The sequence below is a fragment of the Tiliqua scincoides genome, chromosome 1 (assembly GCF_035046505.1).
Source record: "Tiliqua scincoides isolate rTilSci1 chromosome 1, rTilSci1.hap2, whole genome shotgun sequence".
NCBI classification, from domain to species: domain Eukaryota; kingdom Metazoa; phylum Chordata; class Lepidosauria; order Squamata; family Scincidae; genus Tiliqua; species Tiliqua scincoides.
In genome coordinates this window covers 213,502,470-213,519,598 of record NC_089821.1, presented here as the reverse complement: position 1 = coordinate 213,519,598, position 17,129 = coordinate 213,502,470, and the positions used below count along the sequence as shown (strand labels likewise).

Genomic DNA, 17,129 nt, shown 5'->3' with positions numbered 1-17,129 from the left:
TGCTTTGGAGATCAGATTTGACTTGAATTGGAGGCTTCAGACCTTTACCCACTGAGTTAAGTGGAGTTTTGAGGAGGGAAAGCCGCTGGACAAGAGGACTTTCAGGCAGGGTCTGTGTTCATAGCAATAAATTTGGGCAGTTGCTATAGATAAGGAGTTCTGTGTTCATTCCTTTGCACACCACAGCGGTTGTTCTAGAGATAGAGAGGGTGTTAATTAGCCAAAAAGCAGGCATTAGAAAGGATTCGAAAATTAGGATAGGACAGTGCAGTGCAAAAAAATGAATTGAAATAGCTCCTTCAAAAGTTATGGCCAAAAAACAGGAAGGAAAAAATGCATGGAGCCCCATGGAAAGTGACTCGTATCGCACATTTACTCATGATTAGGTGTACTTGCCATAGTCTTTCAGAAAGGGCAGGCTGAGAGGACTCCAATGACACCTGAATGGTCCCAATCCAATGAATGCAGCCTCCCCAAAACACCCGAAAAGGTCCCATCCCTTCCAGCTGCGTGTCTGAGCCTGAGCTGGAAATGAAGCCATGTGGCCGCGTTTACACGAGTAGTCCTTCAGAAAGTGCAGCTGATAGGACTCCAAGGATGTCAGAATGGTCCTGATCCAATGAATGCAGCCCCCAAAAACACTGGAGAAGGAGGTTCCTCCCTCCTAGTCTATGGAGCCCTATGGAAAGTGAAGCAGCCTCACGGTCGCATTTACTCATGAGTAGGCAGATGTGCCTTGGCTGGTGGTCAGGCCAGGCAAAGGGGAATGTGAGGACACCAGAATGGTCCCGATCTGATGGAGCTGGAGATGCTCCAGAAGGCAGCCCTCCCCCACCCCCCACTAAAAAGGACAAAAAAGAGGCTTCAGCTGGTAAGGGGAGGTTTTCTATTTTGCACTTGTCAAGCCAGAAGGGTCTTTGTATTGATATGCCTGAAATAGAAGAACTTTAAACTGGGCACTGGGGAGGGCTGGAAATCTCACTGATTCTTTTTTTTGGGGGGGGGGTGTTATTGCAGGCAGACTACAGAGTAAGCTCCATTGACCACTATGGGATTTACTTCAGAGTAGACATGCATAGGATTGGGCTCACAGACTGCAATCCTACCCACACTTTCCTGAGAGTAAGCCCCATTGACCACTATGGGACTTACTTCAGAGAAGACATGCATAGGATTGGGCTCACAGGCTGCAATCCTACCCACACTGTCCTGAGAGGAAGTCCCATTGACCACAATAGGATTTACTTCAGAGTAGATTCACTTGGTGGAACAGGACTGGCTCTCCCTTATTTAATTATTTCTTTTATTTTAATTTAATTATTTATAATTATTTCAATTTGCTTGATGATGTCACTTCTGGCCATGACATCACTCCCAATGGGTCCTGGACAGATTGTCATTCTTAAAGTGGGTCCCAGTGCTAAAAGTTTGAGAACTGCTGCAATAAGTTGTTAGTAAGTTGACAAAGGGGTGTGTGTGTGGGACTCTACAAGTTTTCAAAATCACTAAAATCAGAATTTGGAAGAACAATACCATCATGTTATATATCAATGAATGTGTAATTTCATGCAGAATGCAATGAAACAAACCACATTGAAATATCTGTGTTCTAACAAAAGGTACAGCCAAAAAACCAGTGGGGGCACGGCGATGGTACATCACTACACCCACCACCTGGGGCGTTGCCCCACCCACTGCATGGGATGATGCGCAGGCCTCCCCCACCCGGGTGACGCAAATCCTAGTGACACCACTGGACACAATAGAGAATGTAGCATTCTACCATATATCATGACAAATGGCTTACAATGTGTACTGTACCCTGGATAATCACTGTGCATGGTCATCTTTTGGATTCGGCAAAAATGACAGTGGTGATCAAGTACCCCCTTTTTTCCCAAAGGAGAAAATATATGATAATATTGCATGATACACCACCTTCTCAGTCATTTTCTGATCAGTGACTCTAAATACTATGAACTATTTTATTTATACAGGTATTTATATACTGCCTTTCTTGGTCCTCAGTTTTCTCCTCAGACTTTAATCCAAGGCGGTTTACATAGGCAGGCTATTCTAAACCCCCATAGGGATTTTTTTTACAACTGAGTAGTTCAAGTCTTTCATAGAACTCCTAGTTCCAGCTGGATTCCTTCCCGGTCTGGCCTCTCTCTGGCCCTTCACCTCCCACGCTCCACTTGATGGCAACTCCTCTCTGCCACCTAGGGTCAGCTCATCAGTATATCAGCGTGTTGTCAGTTCCTGGGTACCTCTGGTTGTTTTGAACTGGCAGCCTCAGATCTTCAGGCATACAAGGCAGCAGCTCTACCAACTGAGCCAGACCTCCTGCCCTTCACTATACCAGTGTTATTCAAACTGTAAGGCGCGGCTCTTTAGGGCAGCGCCAGGAACTCAAAGGGGAGGCGCAGGATGTCCTCTCGCAGCAATACAGTCACACCCCTGGACAGAATATAAGTCTGTCTTCTGCCTGTCATCTGCGCTTTTTTTTAAAGCAGAAGAAACGGGAGTTGCTCAGCTGCGAGAGTGGCTGCTGCTGCCCCGCCCTCTTCCGAGCATGCTCGGCTTGCAGTCCTTAACCCTTGCTGATCCTTGTCTGGTTGGTTCCTAGTTCCCAGCCTGGGATCGATTCTCATCAAAGTGAAATCTCTCTTTTTAACCCCCTCCCTCTTCCACTCGCCCCTTCCAATCTCCAAGCCTTCCCACTTTCCTCCCCCTCCCCAAATAAAATGCTTCCTATTTTACCAGTCATCAGGACTCTTAAAGTTGTTTCCATGCAGCTGGCAAAGGGGGAGGGGAGAGACAAGCACACACTTTACTTGGCCAGGAGCAGAAAAAGAGTACTGTTTTTAAAGTGATTTATTAATCTTGCTGTTTGACTGAAGAGGAAAGGCTGTATTTTTAAAGTGATGAATCTTGCTATTTGAAAGGAATACTTATCAGCCATTGATGAAGTGATTGCCAGCCCAATCCTATCCACACTTTCCTGGGAGTAAGCCCAATTGACTCTATGGGACTTACTTCTGAGTAGACATGCATAGGCTTGAGCTGTGCATCTCCTAGTATAGGAGACAAATCAGCTTCCTAACCAAACCTTTATCAGCTCTGATATATTTTCATGGTCTATTTTTGTTTTCCCCACCCGCTGCTGGAAAAATTTAATTTCATTAAATGAATAAAGGGTTCAATCCTATCCAAGGAGAATGGGAGAAATGACTAGTTGGATTGGGGTCCACAGGGGCGTGCGTGTGAAATGTTGGTCAGACTGGTTGTTCACAAAGTTCATTTGATGAAACAATTCTATTAGTATGCTTACAAAGTTTAAAAAAATGAGTCCTCCTGGACCAGACAAAATCTACCTACTCTAGCATCCTGTCTCCAACAGTGATCAGCAGCTGATCATTTATAAAGCATGTATATTGCTGTGTATTAATAGTATATTTTTAAGATCTACATTTAATTAATGATATGATTAATATAATTAATATTAATATAGTTAATATATATTTAATATTATATTATAATATAATAAATATAATATTATATTATATTTAATATAGTTAATATTTCTGGCCACTTCCTGTTTAATGATGTCACTTCCAGCCCTCAGGAACATGATGGGGAGTCATGGCCAACAGTCACAGGGGTCAAGGGAGCCACTGGCTGGAAAAGTTTGAGTACCACTGAACTATACTATACTGGAAAATAGTGTTTTAAGAATAAATTCATTTTTAGTTCAGATAAATTCTCTTGTCTGCTTATGTGTTTTGTTATTACAGTTTTAATATAGATGATTTGCTGATAACATGAACAATGATGAAATGAATGCACTCTATTTGAAACTGTTCAAAGCAAACAAGCTTTAAGCCAGGATCACAGAAAAAGGACTAGAGTCCACTCAAACATTTATATATCCACACAGCACAATCGCCTACAGATATCCGGAACATGTGTTTTTAAAAGGTGAGTAGATAGGAAAGGGGTGGCAGAGTAGAGGTAGGATATAGCTGCCTAGTTAAACTTAGAACATTAAAAAAATGTGACAATTTGTCTGAAATCTCTGCAAGGTGAGAAGCTGGTTACTTGCTTACCATCTTCCCAATGTCCCTTGCTAATTCTAAGTTCCTGCAGGCCTCACAGCCTGTTGTAGGCAAAATAATTTAACTTGTAGGAAAAGGATTCCTTTGCAGTATTTCTCTAGGTGTGAATACATTTGAGAAGGGGCACACATTTTAGTATTGATATTCTCACACACATACACTCATGCACACAGAGTTAATCTTACCACATGACTGTTCGATATGTATATAAGGCAAGTCTGTTGTTACCAGAACTGTGAAGGCTTGCCTAGGAAAGCCTTGCCAGTTACGTTTCCTATTTGTATTAAGTAAGCTCAAAAAGACCTCTCTGTTCTAGCAGACTTTTGATGATGTTTTTAACTAATGTTGTGCTGCCACCTTGCTATACTGCCTTGTTTTATTGTTGAGTTCTAAATTGGTATTTTAATGCATTTTGAGAAAAACAAATTTGAAAGCAACCTTATGTACAGGATACAAGTCTGAATAAAAAAAGTGATAAAAGAGGTTAACTAGATACTCCTCAAACCTACAAATATCAAGATTCCCAAATTGCTTGTGCCACAAGAGAAGCTGAACCGTGACTTCAAAATTTAAGCCACAATGTTGAATGAATCCACCATTCTATGGAGCTTCTTGCTAATGGAGCATGCAGCATTGTTTCCCCACCTAACATCAAAATATGGGAAGATTATTCTGAGGGAGAACGCAAGAATGCAGAGTTGACCATACACTTGGTCTATGTGAAACTGTTTTCATTGGATGCAAGGTATGAACAATATAAACAAAATTATTTCTGAACCATAAAATCCACAGCTGATCATAGTGCCCTTCTCAGAGAATGTCTGCTTTAAGATCAAATTATAACAGCATAATTCTAAACAAATTGATATAATTAATATTTTCTTGCATTTAGCACAAGTCAAAGAATCACATAAAAAACAGTATCTGTTAGAGAGTAGTAAAGAATAATGAAATTTCAAGAAAATCTGACACTCATTACCAAGAACAAAAGAAGTCTTATAACCCATTTTAATTAGGAGATGAGTGTGACTTCTTGAACATCTGGATTTTAGCTTGCATGTACTTTTGTATTGCTTTATATGGTAATTTTCTGAGCAACACATGAGTGTTTCTACAGACAGGTAAATTGGCCAATAGGTGGCTTAAGAAAGTGGCATGCTACTTGATTAAGGAATTAAAGAACAGATTTAAAGTGAAGGTTAGCTCTATAACCTACAAACTGGTATGGATGCTAGTACTCCAACATCAGTGAAATTATATAATAATCAATACTCCACATTACACTAAATTCCAATGGATTTTAAAACCAGGGTTCTCAATACCGAGGCCGCGATCTGATGAACCATAAACTAGTCACCTTAGCAAAGCGAACTTTCAGATAGGGGAAACTCATTTCAAGAAACCTATCCATCCCCGTGTTCCAAAGCAAACCAGCTTTAAAACTGTGTGTAACAAAAGGTGGCTGTTTGGATCTTTTATCTATTTCTTTAATAATTTAAAAGTCAACCCAACAAGGCACCCTTGTAATACACATAACAAAAGAGTCTGACCCTCCAAGACAGCTGTTTACTGACTCTACAGTCTACTTGAATTAAGACTCAAGCGCTCAGTGAATACCTAGGTACCATATGGAATCTGAGAAGCAGCCTGCTTCGATAGCTATACAGAATTCCTTTATACTATTCTGCTGGTCATACAGTGTTTTAACAGGAAACAAAGTGACTGCTGTAACAAAACTAATAATTATATTCTTGCTGTGGGTGAAATTTTTTCAGGACTTTTAAAATACTGGAACATAAAAGTAGTTCCAAGCAGATGACAACACATTCTCTTCTACTTAGGCAAAGTCAAATCACTAGGTTTATATTTTTTGAAAAGCTATGAAAGAAACATTAATATAGGCTTTAAACCAATACCTACCTAACTCAGGCTTCAATTCGGTTGGTAAGCTTAATTTTCTAGACATCTTTGCTGAAAAATAATGTATAGTTTTATAATAAAGCCAGAATGATATTTTCACATAACAAACATTAAAACTGTCAGTTTTCAAGTTAAGAAATTAATCACATAATAAATTGCATCATAGACTGTATGAATACACATTTGTAATGCACTGCACATGTAATTAAGAAGTATGACAATTTCCTTCATTGAAAAATGACCATTTTAACACATGAGTATGATTTTTAGCTGCTTGAACATCTCTCTTTTAGTATGTTTCAGGACCATGCAAATTATTTCTAATATGCGTGTGCGCACACATGGAGCATGACATTAAATGGACATTGAGAGAGGGACTCAGTTATTTAAAACAACCTATCCTACCGCCTCCTCATATATTGAATACTGACAGAGAAAAGATTCACAGAAAACTGCCACAAAACAGAGTGGCACATAGCTACAAAGAGGCTTAACTCAGAACTCAACTTGTGGAATTTTAGAATACAGTACAGTCAAAATTACACAGAGAAGTTAAATATCATAAAGATTGAAGAGTAGACTATATGATCCCTGCTCACTTGCTCAGATCTTTTCCAAAAACCTGCTGTTTGTGCCATTCCTGTTAGATTAGAAAGCTGCTACAGGTGAAAGGGGCCTTAATGGGAATTATGAAACCCTTTCTCCCAGAGGCATCTCTCCAGTCTCCTCCCATTTAAAAATCAATAAATAAAATTATGGGAGGCTAGTCTGTGGCAGACATTTGTTTCTAAATCTAAATATCTAAATAACTCAACCAAGAAAAAGGGTAGATTTAAATCAAATTATCAACTTTCTAATATGTTTTCTGAACAAGTAATTATATTAGTTGGGTTGCGAACAAATACAACCTTTATACTATGAGCAAATGAATATAAATAAAAAAGGCTACCCAGAAGCCAAAATATTTGGCATGCAGCCACATCCCTGTTGTACTATAGAAATAATTTTTGAGTAGACTAATAATCACCTACTTACACAGTTGTCAAGGCAACTTGCTTAAAGAATAGGGGCTAAACGACACACACTATGGGCAGTCTTGTGGTTCTCTACATGTCTGTCCTATTTCATACCTAAACCTGCAAGGATTTTTTAAAGTTTATACACAAAGTTAAAAAAAATTCTAATTTTATATACAACATGTAAACACAAAAACCACAAAAGCTGCAGACCAAGCCAAAAGAATAAATTTGAATCTATACTATCAGTAAGTGTTATGAGAGTGGGGGACTTAAAGTCAACATACAAGATGTTGCATGCTCTGTTGGTCATAAAACAATTCCAATATACAAATGTCAATTATTCCCCAAAATGTCCACTGAGTAAATTCCTCTTTCCTAGAGGTGTTTATGTGACTTTATTCAACAGCATACAAGTGCATACTTTATCAATGCTCAATACTAATTTCAGACTTTTGGCAAGCATAAGTCAAGCTGCTATTAACAAACCTCCATAATTATACATTATTTCTTTTCAATCTATATAAATTGCCCCACACCACAAGTAAATAATTTTCTGGTATTGCATTAACCCAGGGTTTCTCAAACTGGGGCATTGTGACGCCCCAGCCTGTGGGCCCTGGCCTCTGCCCCCTTAAGGGACAGGGGCAACCTGGAGGCAGGGAGGAGGCAGCGGCGCAATCCCCAGGATCGAGCCGCTCAGAGGGCTGTATGGGCTTGGGTGCACTTACCTCCTGCAGCCTCCTGCAGCCTCCCCAGGGGTGCAGGGAGCCTGGTGCAACCATTGGCAGGGCTCCCCGCTGCAGTGAAAGTGGAGCAATTGAGCTCCACTTCTGCTTTAGCGGAGGCAGGACGCAATTGCTCCGCTTTTACTTTCACTGCTGCGAGGAGCCCTGCCAAAGGTCGCACCGGGCTCCCCGCATCCCCGGGGAGGCTGCAGGAGGCTTGGGTAAGTACACCCAAGCCCCTGCAGCCCCCTGAGCGGTGTGATCCTGGGGATTGCGCTGCTGCCTTCCACCCGCCCCGTTGCCTCTCTCCAGCCCCTGCAAGCACTTACAGTGGCTCAAACTCTCCCTGAGAGTTTGAACACCACTGCATTAACCTATGGTAGGAGTCAGCAACCTATGACCCACAACCAAATTGGTCTCCCAACTGAAGTCATATGGCCTGAGTGTCCAAAACAGGAAGTAGCAGGTGGCATGGATGATGTGTCAGAAGCATACTGGCACTGCTGAACAGAACTGGAGCATGTGAGGGCAAAATTTTGATTGGGGGAAGTTCTGGAATGGAGAGTAGCTGCTGCTGACTTCTTAGCCTCTGCTACTGCTACTTTGGGGCTGTTGAGCAATAGCATAACAGTATCCTCATAGCTAGGACCCAAAAGTGGCCAACTGCAGAAGACACCCAACGCTTGAGCCATGCCCACCAACTGCAGTTTCTTTACTGACAGAGCATCTAATTAAAATGAATGTTTTTGTGTTCCAGCCTGTCATGAAGATGTACCATTGAGACCTAAGCCTGAACCAAACTAAAGGGAGTTGTAAACAGTTTTCACAGCTGTGGGAAAGAGAGCAATTAGCTGAGGGGAAAGGAATGTGTTGCCTCCCTTTTGATGGCCAGAAAAGGCAGATAACAGAGTAATAGCCAATTAGTGTGCAAGGTGCCTCTTTGGGCAGAACTACTCTCATCAGAAGTGATTGAGTCCAGCTGTGTATCTCCAGATGGGAGAGGTACTAGTTAGGAGCAGTAGCAACAGGCCTTCTTTGAGAAGTTGGAGTCATCAAGGAGCCTGATTGGTCAGTAGAATAATTACACAGTCAACTCAGTAATTATTAGCAAAAAGGTGTAATAATGGACCTCAAGCGGTGTGGTATGTTCCCTCTGAACAGAGTCTTGGGTGCAGCATCACCTGCTAGTCGTGGTTAGCTCCAATGTCCAACATGGGCACCTGACCTCAGAGGTAACCCTGGAGCCAAATGATCTTCAGTGGGGAACTAACCCAGGTGAGAGGTAGGTATTAAGTTAGAAATAGAAAGTTGGTTTTATTATTTTAGACTGTGTTTCATAGATGTTTTGTGCCTCTAGCAACTGCTGCCTTAACTTTGCTTGTGTAACCTTATGTACTTTAATAAACTAAAATATCTTTTATAAGCCTGTGTTATTGACTACTGGAACCTAGAGTCCAGAATCCTGCCTAGCTGTACAGTCAAGCTATCAAGTACTCGTTGAGGTCTACAGCCTTGAGGGCTGAGTCCTAATTGGGTAAAGGAGCTTATTGCAAGGGCTAGCAATAAGCTGGGATGGGCCCAGTTTCCTTGGATTGGTTCACTGGCTAATACAGGGTGGTGGCAGTACTACCGAGTAAGAGGGATTTGAGGTCAAGTGGACCTAAGCCCCTTGTTTTTATGACACAGCCTGACTTGGGTTATTCTGCCTTGTTCCTATTTCAGCCTCACTCAGTCTGTTTTGAAATCTAAGTGGCAGTGGCACTGCCTGGACTTCATTCTTGAGCTATGATGGGCAGGTACCTTTTCTGAGAGTTCAAGGAGAAAAGGGATTTTCTCTGAGTTGCACCCCTGTTACTTAAAGCTCAGTAACTGAAATTACTAAAGGCTCGAGTACTGAATCCAGAACAATACCTATGTGCGTAGTTGGCGCCCCCCCCCAATTTGTCTTTATTGTCTCTATGCCTCCCAAATCTCTCTTCCTTTCTCCTGCCCTTTGCAGGAATTTGTGCTTTTTCAAACACCTGTTTCCTGGTGCTTTGCTCCTTGTTGAACTGAACTCTCCCCCACAATTGCTAAAGTCACCCAATCCTTTTCTGCATGGCTGAGGCTCTGAACTTAGCAATTGTGAAGACTTGCTATGTGATCCGTGTTTCACAGATACCTGTCACCAATGAGGTGGGTAGACACCTGCCCAAAGGGCCTTTGATTAGCAGTAGAGTCCTAGGCCCAGAATCCAGGCATTGTCTTCTGTCATGGTATCATCTTCTCTCCTTTCTTCATAGCAGTGGAGTGCCAAGGTTCATCCTGGCACAGAGTCTTGCTAACTGACAACTTCCCCTCTGACATTCAGAGCCAGGTGCTTGAGCCACATGAATACAGCAGCAAAATTGATAGTTGAAATTGAATGGGTGGGGAGTTGGGGGGCAATATTCTGGCAATGAGATTCAGCCCTCTTGCAAACTGAGGTGCCCAGTGGCCCAAAACACCACAAAGATGAGCTCATTGTGATGGTATCTTATCCACAGTTCTAGGATGCTTTCTCCAATATTTTCAGTGCTTCTGATCAGTGAAATTTTTATGGGAATGAGGATGCACAGGACTCTGGCTCACTTGCAGATATATTGTGTTTCCTGTATTAATTTGCCCTGCTGAGAATCCTGGACAGTGATTTGACAGGTCTGGGCAGGATGTGCTGCGTGCCAGCCAGATTGCTGAGAAAGGGGGGAACCCTCTCTTTGCTTGTGGTTCTCTGGATCATTTTGCCTGACCTCTTCATGAATACTCTCAGCAAAGGGATAGTGACTGATGTAGCTAGAAGAGGCAAAAACACAATCTTGAAAGATGCTCACTGCTTGCCTTGAACAAATGTTGAGGCGGAAGGGAGGCGCATCTTCTTGCCTCCCCTGTTTATTGCCATGGAAGAAGGTTGCTGGTTTATGATTTATGGCATCTTTGATACAATGACATATTTTGTCAATGTTTTGTCCAATTCACATTTCTATCAAATAGGAGCTAGAGTGACCCTGCCCTTCTGATATGTCCAACACACAGCAGGGAATATTTTTCATAATCTGTATGTGGTATAATACCATCTATATTGTAATTTATAAAACGTCTTATAGAAGTAACATAATAGATCAACTTAATAGAAGATATATAATTTTCCAAACACGGTCTTGTATTGCAGTACTAAACTTTCCCAATTATCCTTTGCAGTTCTATATTGATTATTAGCTTGCATTAGAAGTACATAAATATCTAGAAAAACATTTTTTAACTTCTTGGGGAGCAGCAAATGTTCAAACTGTATCTCAAGAGTTTAATATGAATGGGCATTGACTAGGTTTGTCCATAGTTTCATACCTTAAAGCAGTGACATCAGTAGGGTTGGCATCACCCAGTACGGTAACTCATGGTGTCACTCCCATGGACCTCCTACATATACAGACCACACCCCCAATAAAAGGTAACCCTGGGACTTTAAATATCTTGGCGCATCAACCCTTGGAATTTTTCCATCAGTTGAGCTGCAAAAGGGAACCAAGAAGGATGAAGTGGAAAAATCCTCCTCCCATCCTTATCCTATGAAGGTAAGTAGCCCAACCCAATCCCTCTGGCAACCAAAAAAGGGAACTGTGCTGTGCAACAGAGTCATTTGTCCAAGTATTTCCTACCGTCTCCATCCCCCACAGGATCGAACAAATGCAGAATTCAATGACAAAAATATTGTACCCCTCTACATTTACCTGACTTTACCTGTCTTTCCTTCATTTTCTTTCCTTACATGTCCTTCAATATTAACTGGCATCCATTCTGATTTTGACCAATTAATTTCATAATCCAATACATGACCAGAAGATCAGGGTTACCGGTAGGGTTACTTGTGATAACATAGTCAGTAGTCATGAGTGCAGTACCTTCATTTTGTTTGTTCTGAATGTGCATCCCTAGTACCAGAGCTTCATTTAAAACCTGCAGTGCCATTTGTTTCAATACAGAAGTGAAAGGGAAGAAGGGAAAGTGGGGAACCCTGCCTTCCACCTCTTTGTGATTTAATACGGAGATGAATGACAATTTATAATAGTTTAAGCAGGGATGGTGGAGTAGATCGTGTCTATCCAGTTTCTAAAGTTATTCCCTGGTCCAACTCTTTCAGAAACAAACAATCCATCAACATCAACATTCACAAAGCTTTTTCAGCATCTACAAAATAAAATAAAATTATTTGTGCCTGCTGCCTTATGCTAACCATTTTCCTAATACTCCAACGTAACAAAGAAAACTACTTGCCTTCCCCTATAAATTTTTAAACTTTATATAGTATCAAGTCTTAGAATGCTACTAAATGCCATCAACCTATAAGTCATTAAATTCAATATACTGTACACTTGATAAAGTTAACCTGATTCCATCAAGAACAGAATAATTTTTTTATCACTTTTATTGCCTTCAACCTCACACAGACAGATAAGTAAATCCATGTTTGGTTCACATCCCACTGTGAGCACAGGAATCCATGTATTCATTGTTTCCTGTTATTCATTGCGGATTCATCTGATTTATACAACAGACTAAAAAAAAGCTGCAAATTCCTCTGCCATATTCCAGTCTGTACATACCTTATCCCCTTTTGGCTTTTGAATATATCTTGTACCTTTATTTTCTTTCTTATCAGCTAGCAGATTTGCCAACAATCTTCTAGAACAGCAGTCTTCAAACTAGAGACGGCTGTGCTCCTAAAAAAGCCCTCCCTGTCCCAAACAGTGCTTACTGTTCTATAATGCTGCTGCTTTGTTTTCCTCTCAATCTGGGCACAGGGACACTCTGGATAGTTGCATCTGCCTGAACAGTCTGCTGCAAAGCCTGCTGGGACATTGGGTAACAGACGTGACTGCTCAGAGCATCCAAGTGCCCATATTGGGAGGAAAACAAAGAGGCAGCATGGCAGAAGCAGCAATGCACACGGGGGCTCTTGCCAAACACTGGACCCAGCCTGCAGGTTTGGTGAGAGCTGTTCTAGAATATCTCTGGCCATATTCAATTACAGCCTACAGATTAGACCAGCAATTTTCTACCTTTTTAATGTCATGGCACACTGACAAGGCTCTAAAATTATCAAGGCACACCATCAGGTTTTTGAAAATTGACAGGGTATACCATGCTGCCAGCAGGGACACGTGGTGAGTAGGGAGGCAGGTGAAGCAGAGTCTTTCCACCGGATTCCTTTGAAACGTGCTGCTGTCCTACATGGAGCCCAAGTACTCTCAACCCACAGAGCTGGAGCCCCTGCCTGAAGACCAAGGGCCTCAGGTTCTGCCTCTAGGGAGGAGGACAAGGGTGTCGTGAATCCCTTCCCCCTGGCTTGGTCTGAGGCTTTCCCTGCAAGGAACCCCAGGGAGGTGGACACCCCACCCAGGGGTCCCAAGAGACCAGCCAGCCAGCCCTCAGCACCCCGCCTGGTGACGCCCAGAGACCCCCCTTCCTGGCAGCCTAGTGTGGAGTTCCCCCAGGAAAGGGGTTAGGACACAGTAGGGCAGCACACTTACATGGTCCCGCCCCCTCCCAGGCCCAATCCTCCCCTCACTGCACCCTCCCTGCCCACCCCCAATTCCAAAAACTCTCTCCCAGCACCCACGGCACTCAGTGCAACCTTACTTGTGCTGGCAGGTAATGGGATGGGATGTGAGGCTGGCGCTGCCATCTCACAAGTCATCACAAACAAGCCTTATGGCACATTTGCAACACTCTGAGCCAGCACAGGGATCGCTGCACTGGCTCAGCACAAAGTTAGGATAAGGATAGTCATTGGCAGTCTCATTTTGCTCTGAGCAACTTGCCTTATGCTCTAGTTCATGTTACTTAATATCCTACATCAGTGGTTCTCAAACTGGTGGGTCGCAACCCACCAATTCATGTAAAAGTTCCCCCTTTCCTTTAAGGGGTGGGGGAAGGGGCGACATGATACTCAGGATCCCATTGCTAAGAGAGTGCTTTCACTTACTTTCACTACTGTAAGACTTGCAATGCAACCAGGAAGTGCTTTGCGGTCGCATATTTCACAAAGTTCCAAGCAATGGGGAGCCCTGCGGAGGGCTGCGTGGGGCATTCCACACCTCCTGGAGCCTCTAGCACAGGGGTGTCAAACATAAGGCCTGGGGGTTGGATGCGGCCCGCAGAAGCTTTTTGTCTGGTCCTCAGGCTTTCAGCTGCTGAGCAATGCTGAGGTGACACTGCTGAAAGGGTGGCCTGCATGATAATTGGGCTCTTCCATATCTTGAAATATGACCAAGATTTGTGTAGTTTTTCCCGTCATTTGCAGCTAATGAGTTCCTACACAAGAACAGAGTGCTTATTTCTGGTTTTGAATTGTTTAATGACATCACTTCCTGTGTAATGGCATCATCTCTGGCCCTCAGCAGGCATCATGAATGCTATTCGGCCCTCTGTATGAAATGAGTTTGACACCTCTGCTCTAGCAGCAATACAGTAGTGAAAGTAAGTGAAAGCACCCCCCTGCCCCCTTAGCAACGCAATCCTTGGGATCACATCATGCCCTCCCCCCTCCCCCACAAAGACTTACTTAGGGAGTAAATCTTGCTAAGAGTTTGAGATCCACTGTCTTACATTATTAGACCCCTTGTTTTTTATAGCAGGAAACCAATATTATAAAAGCAACCTCTAAATATATTCCAGACTAGCAAATGTTCTGAGAGTCATTTACTTTGTAACTTAAATCCTGATAGTACTTTAGTTTGAAAGGGCATTTAAGATTCCCATTTTTATTGCTCTACCAAATCTTTATTATAAAGCATTCATTTAGCTTCTAATAGGTCATATAGACCCAAACCATCAAAAATCTGTCAGTCAGGCATGATCCACCTACAAGGTGACCAGATGTCCTGTTTTTTTAGCCTCATGTCCTAGAAACAAACTTAAATGTCCTCCTTTTCACTGTGAGCAGGCCCCTGCAGGCAGCACATAGCCTTCTTTGAATTAATAAATTCTCTGTAATAAATTCTATGTAACATAGTTTTAATTTTAATATTAAGTAATATACCGTTTAAATTAACCACATGAAATCAATATACAAATGATTTTAACTTTTATGTTATGTCCTACATTTTTCTTGGATGTCTTACATTTCAGGGTACCATGTCCTCTTTTGTGGTTATGACATTTGGGTCACCCTGATCACATAGATCATGGTTAAGATACTTATATTACTAGTTTCCTAAGGTGGTAAGACAGTGAAAAAACAAGTATATCCTGGTGTCTGGGGCCCTCAGTACCCCGACATGGCTGCTGCAGTGGGGGAGCAGAAATCCGCAGCTACCTGCCCTGCCTCCTAAGAGGAGAAGGAGTTGGCAGCAATGGGTGAGCTGCAGCACATACCCTGGTGAACCCTGCCCCCAATGGCAGAGTTACAGGGCCTTCTAGGGTGAGCTCCAGACCCAGAAGCCAGAAGTCTCGGCCTAGTGCCACTGCACCTCTCCCAGCTTGACAATGAGGCTGCAGGACCCTGGCTGGGTCAGGTGGAGACAGGTTGTGCTGTGTCCTCCTCAGAGGCACAAAAGTGACAGGGGAAGCCTGGCGGCAGCAGCAAAAACACAGAAGGGCAAAGGGGGTGGAGCAGGTTAGGAATCCTCCTTTAAATCAGACCATGGAGGGGAGTGGGCCAAGCCCATGGACCAACCCTATTTAAGGCCAGCTGGTAGACCGATGAGGAGGCTAACAGCCCAATCCTGAGCTACCTGGGGCGCCCAAGCTCGACGGCACTGAGAAGGGCTGCCGCCGGATCCTGTGCCTCCCGGGCTACCGCGGGAGGTGCCTTGGGAGAAGGGGACTTTCATCCTCTTCTCCCAGGTAAGGTAAGCAGCCCTGCAATAGGCTGCTCACTTTACCGCCTTGTGTAGGGTGTGCAGCCCTACACAAGTGCCTTGGATCCTGCGGAGCGGAGCTCAGCGGACACACCTCCCATCCCTTCCCCAGGTACACCTCCAGCCCGTCCCTCCTTCCAGCGTCACTTCCCCATCATGCCTCCTCCCTGCCCTCTCTTCGCCCCCCGCCAGCCTCCTCCCTCCCCAGAATGCTTCTTCCCCGTTCCCACCTACCGTGCCGTGGCTCCGCGGTCCAGGAGACCACCAAACCATGGAAGCTGGGCGACTGCCCCTTGCTAGCACATTTGTGACAGTGCTCGGCTGCATGGAGCCGTGCCGCTGAGCACAGGATTGGGCTCTAAGTTGTGAGATGAAGTTCCCAGTGACTCACACAAGAGGCTAGAGGCTCAGGAAGAGGGCACAGGTGCTAGAACCCCTCCCCCGGCCATATCCGAAACCATTCTACTAAAGGGGATATTCCTGAGGGGCCACCAACATTCACCCCTGAACACCCAAGTGCCTCACAACAGACCGAAGCTCTGGGGGCTGGGTGGCACACAGCACCTGGAACACATTTTGTGCCTATGTGAATAAAACAGTCTCTCCTCCCCAGATAAAAATTCCCCTAGGTATCCAACAACAAATTACTAACTAGTCAATCTGGGAAAATCTTGGGGTTTAACAAATGATTATTTACTTTAGAGACATTATTTCAGAGACACTGAAATGCTGAACTATCCTGTTTTGGAGGGGAGCTTAGTGAGGTCCTTTCAATGTGCTCTGAACTGAGGCAAGGCTACGTAAAGAAGCTTCAGATGGCCAACTGTGTTTGACTTTTTACCCTCATTTCTTTTTAACTACCTGGAGTTTTATCTTCCCTATATGGAGAGTGGCTTCCAAGAAGTCAGGGTGACATCAGGCAAGGAACAATACAAATGACAGTTAGAGCTATCAGCCAGAACTCTGAGATACAAGTATTTGAGGGATGGAAGCAACTGCAGAGATTAATAACTGGCCCATTCCTTGTGCAAACAAGGATTTGTGTGATGGCACTAGGGAGATGTGGAAAATGTGGTTGTTTTCTATCCTGTGCAAGTTCTTTTGGCATGTTCTTTAAACAAATCGTTCTCATACCATCGTTCCTAAATTATCCATTCCTCCCCACCCAGTTTTGTTGTATGTATAATTTCTGTGGTTCTTCCCATTAGAACCCAAACCCATTCTTCTCATTTCTAATTCTATCTACCATCCCAGACCATTTCTGTGTCTGTGTTACTTCTGTGTACTGGAGTCAAATAAAAAAAAAAAGTATTATACTTCCCCCACTCAGTATTGATTTCCTTAGAAAACACCCGCAGTGATCTTTCTGAAATTTTTCAAGGAACTATCCAAGGACAAGCCTTACATTTTCTGCAACTTTGATGAGAATTAGAAAGAAAACAAATAATAAGCTTAAACCTCTAATGCTGT

The 17,129-nt window shown here is 43.2% G+C and overlaps 1 protein-coding gene across 3 annotated transcripts in view; it reads right to left on the bottom strand.

Annotated features, from left to right (window-relative positions):
- The window catches only part of STXBP5 (syntaxin binding protein 5), a 157,361-nt gene that overhangs the window by 21,392 nt on the left and 118,840 nt on the right, over positions 1-17,129 (bottom strand). For 2 of the 3 annotated variants that reach the window (XM_066615477.1, XM_066615487.1), the window contains one exon: positions 6,039-6,089. The exons of the other annotated variant lie outside the window; for it this stretch is intronic. In XM_066615477.1, the coding sequence (XP_066471574.1) occupies positions 6,039-6,089 (51 nt within the window). The remainder of the gene's footprint in view (positions 1-6,038; positions 6,090-17,129) is intronic. 3 annotated transcript variants of the gene reach the window in all.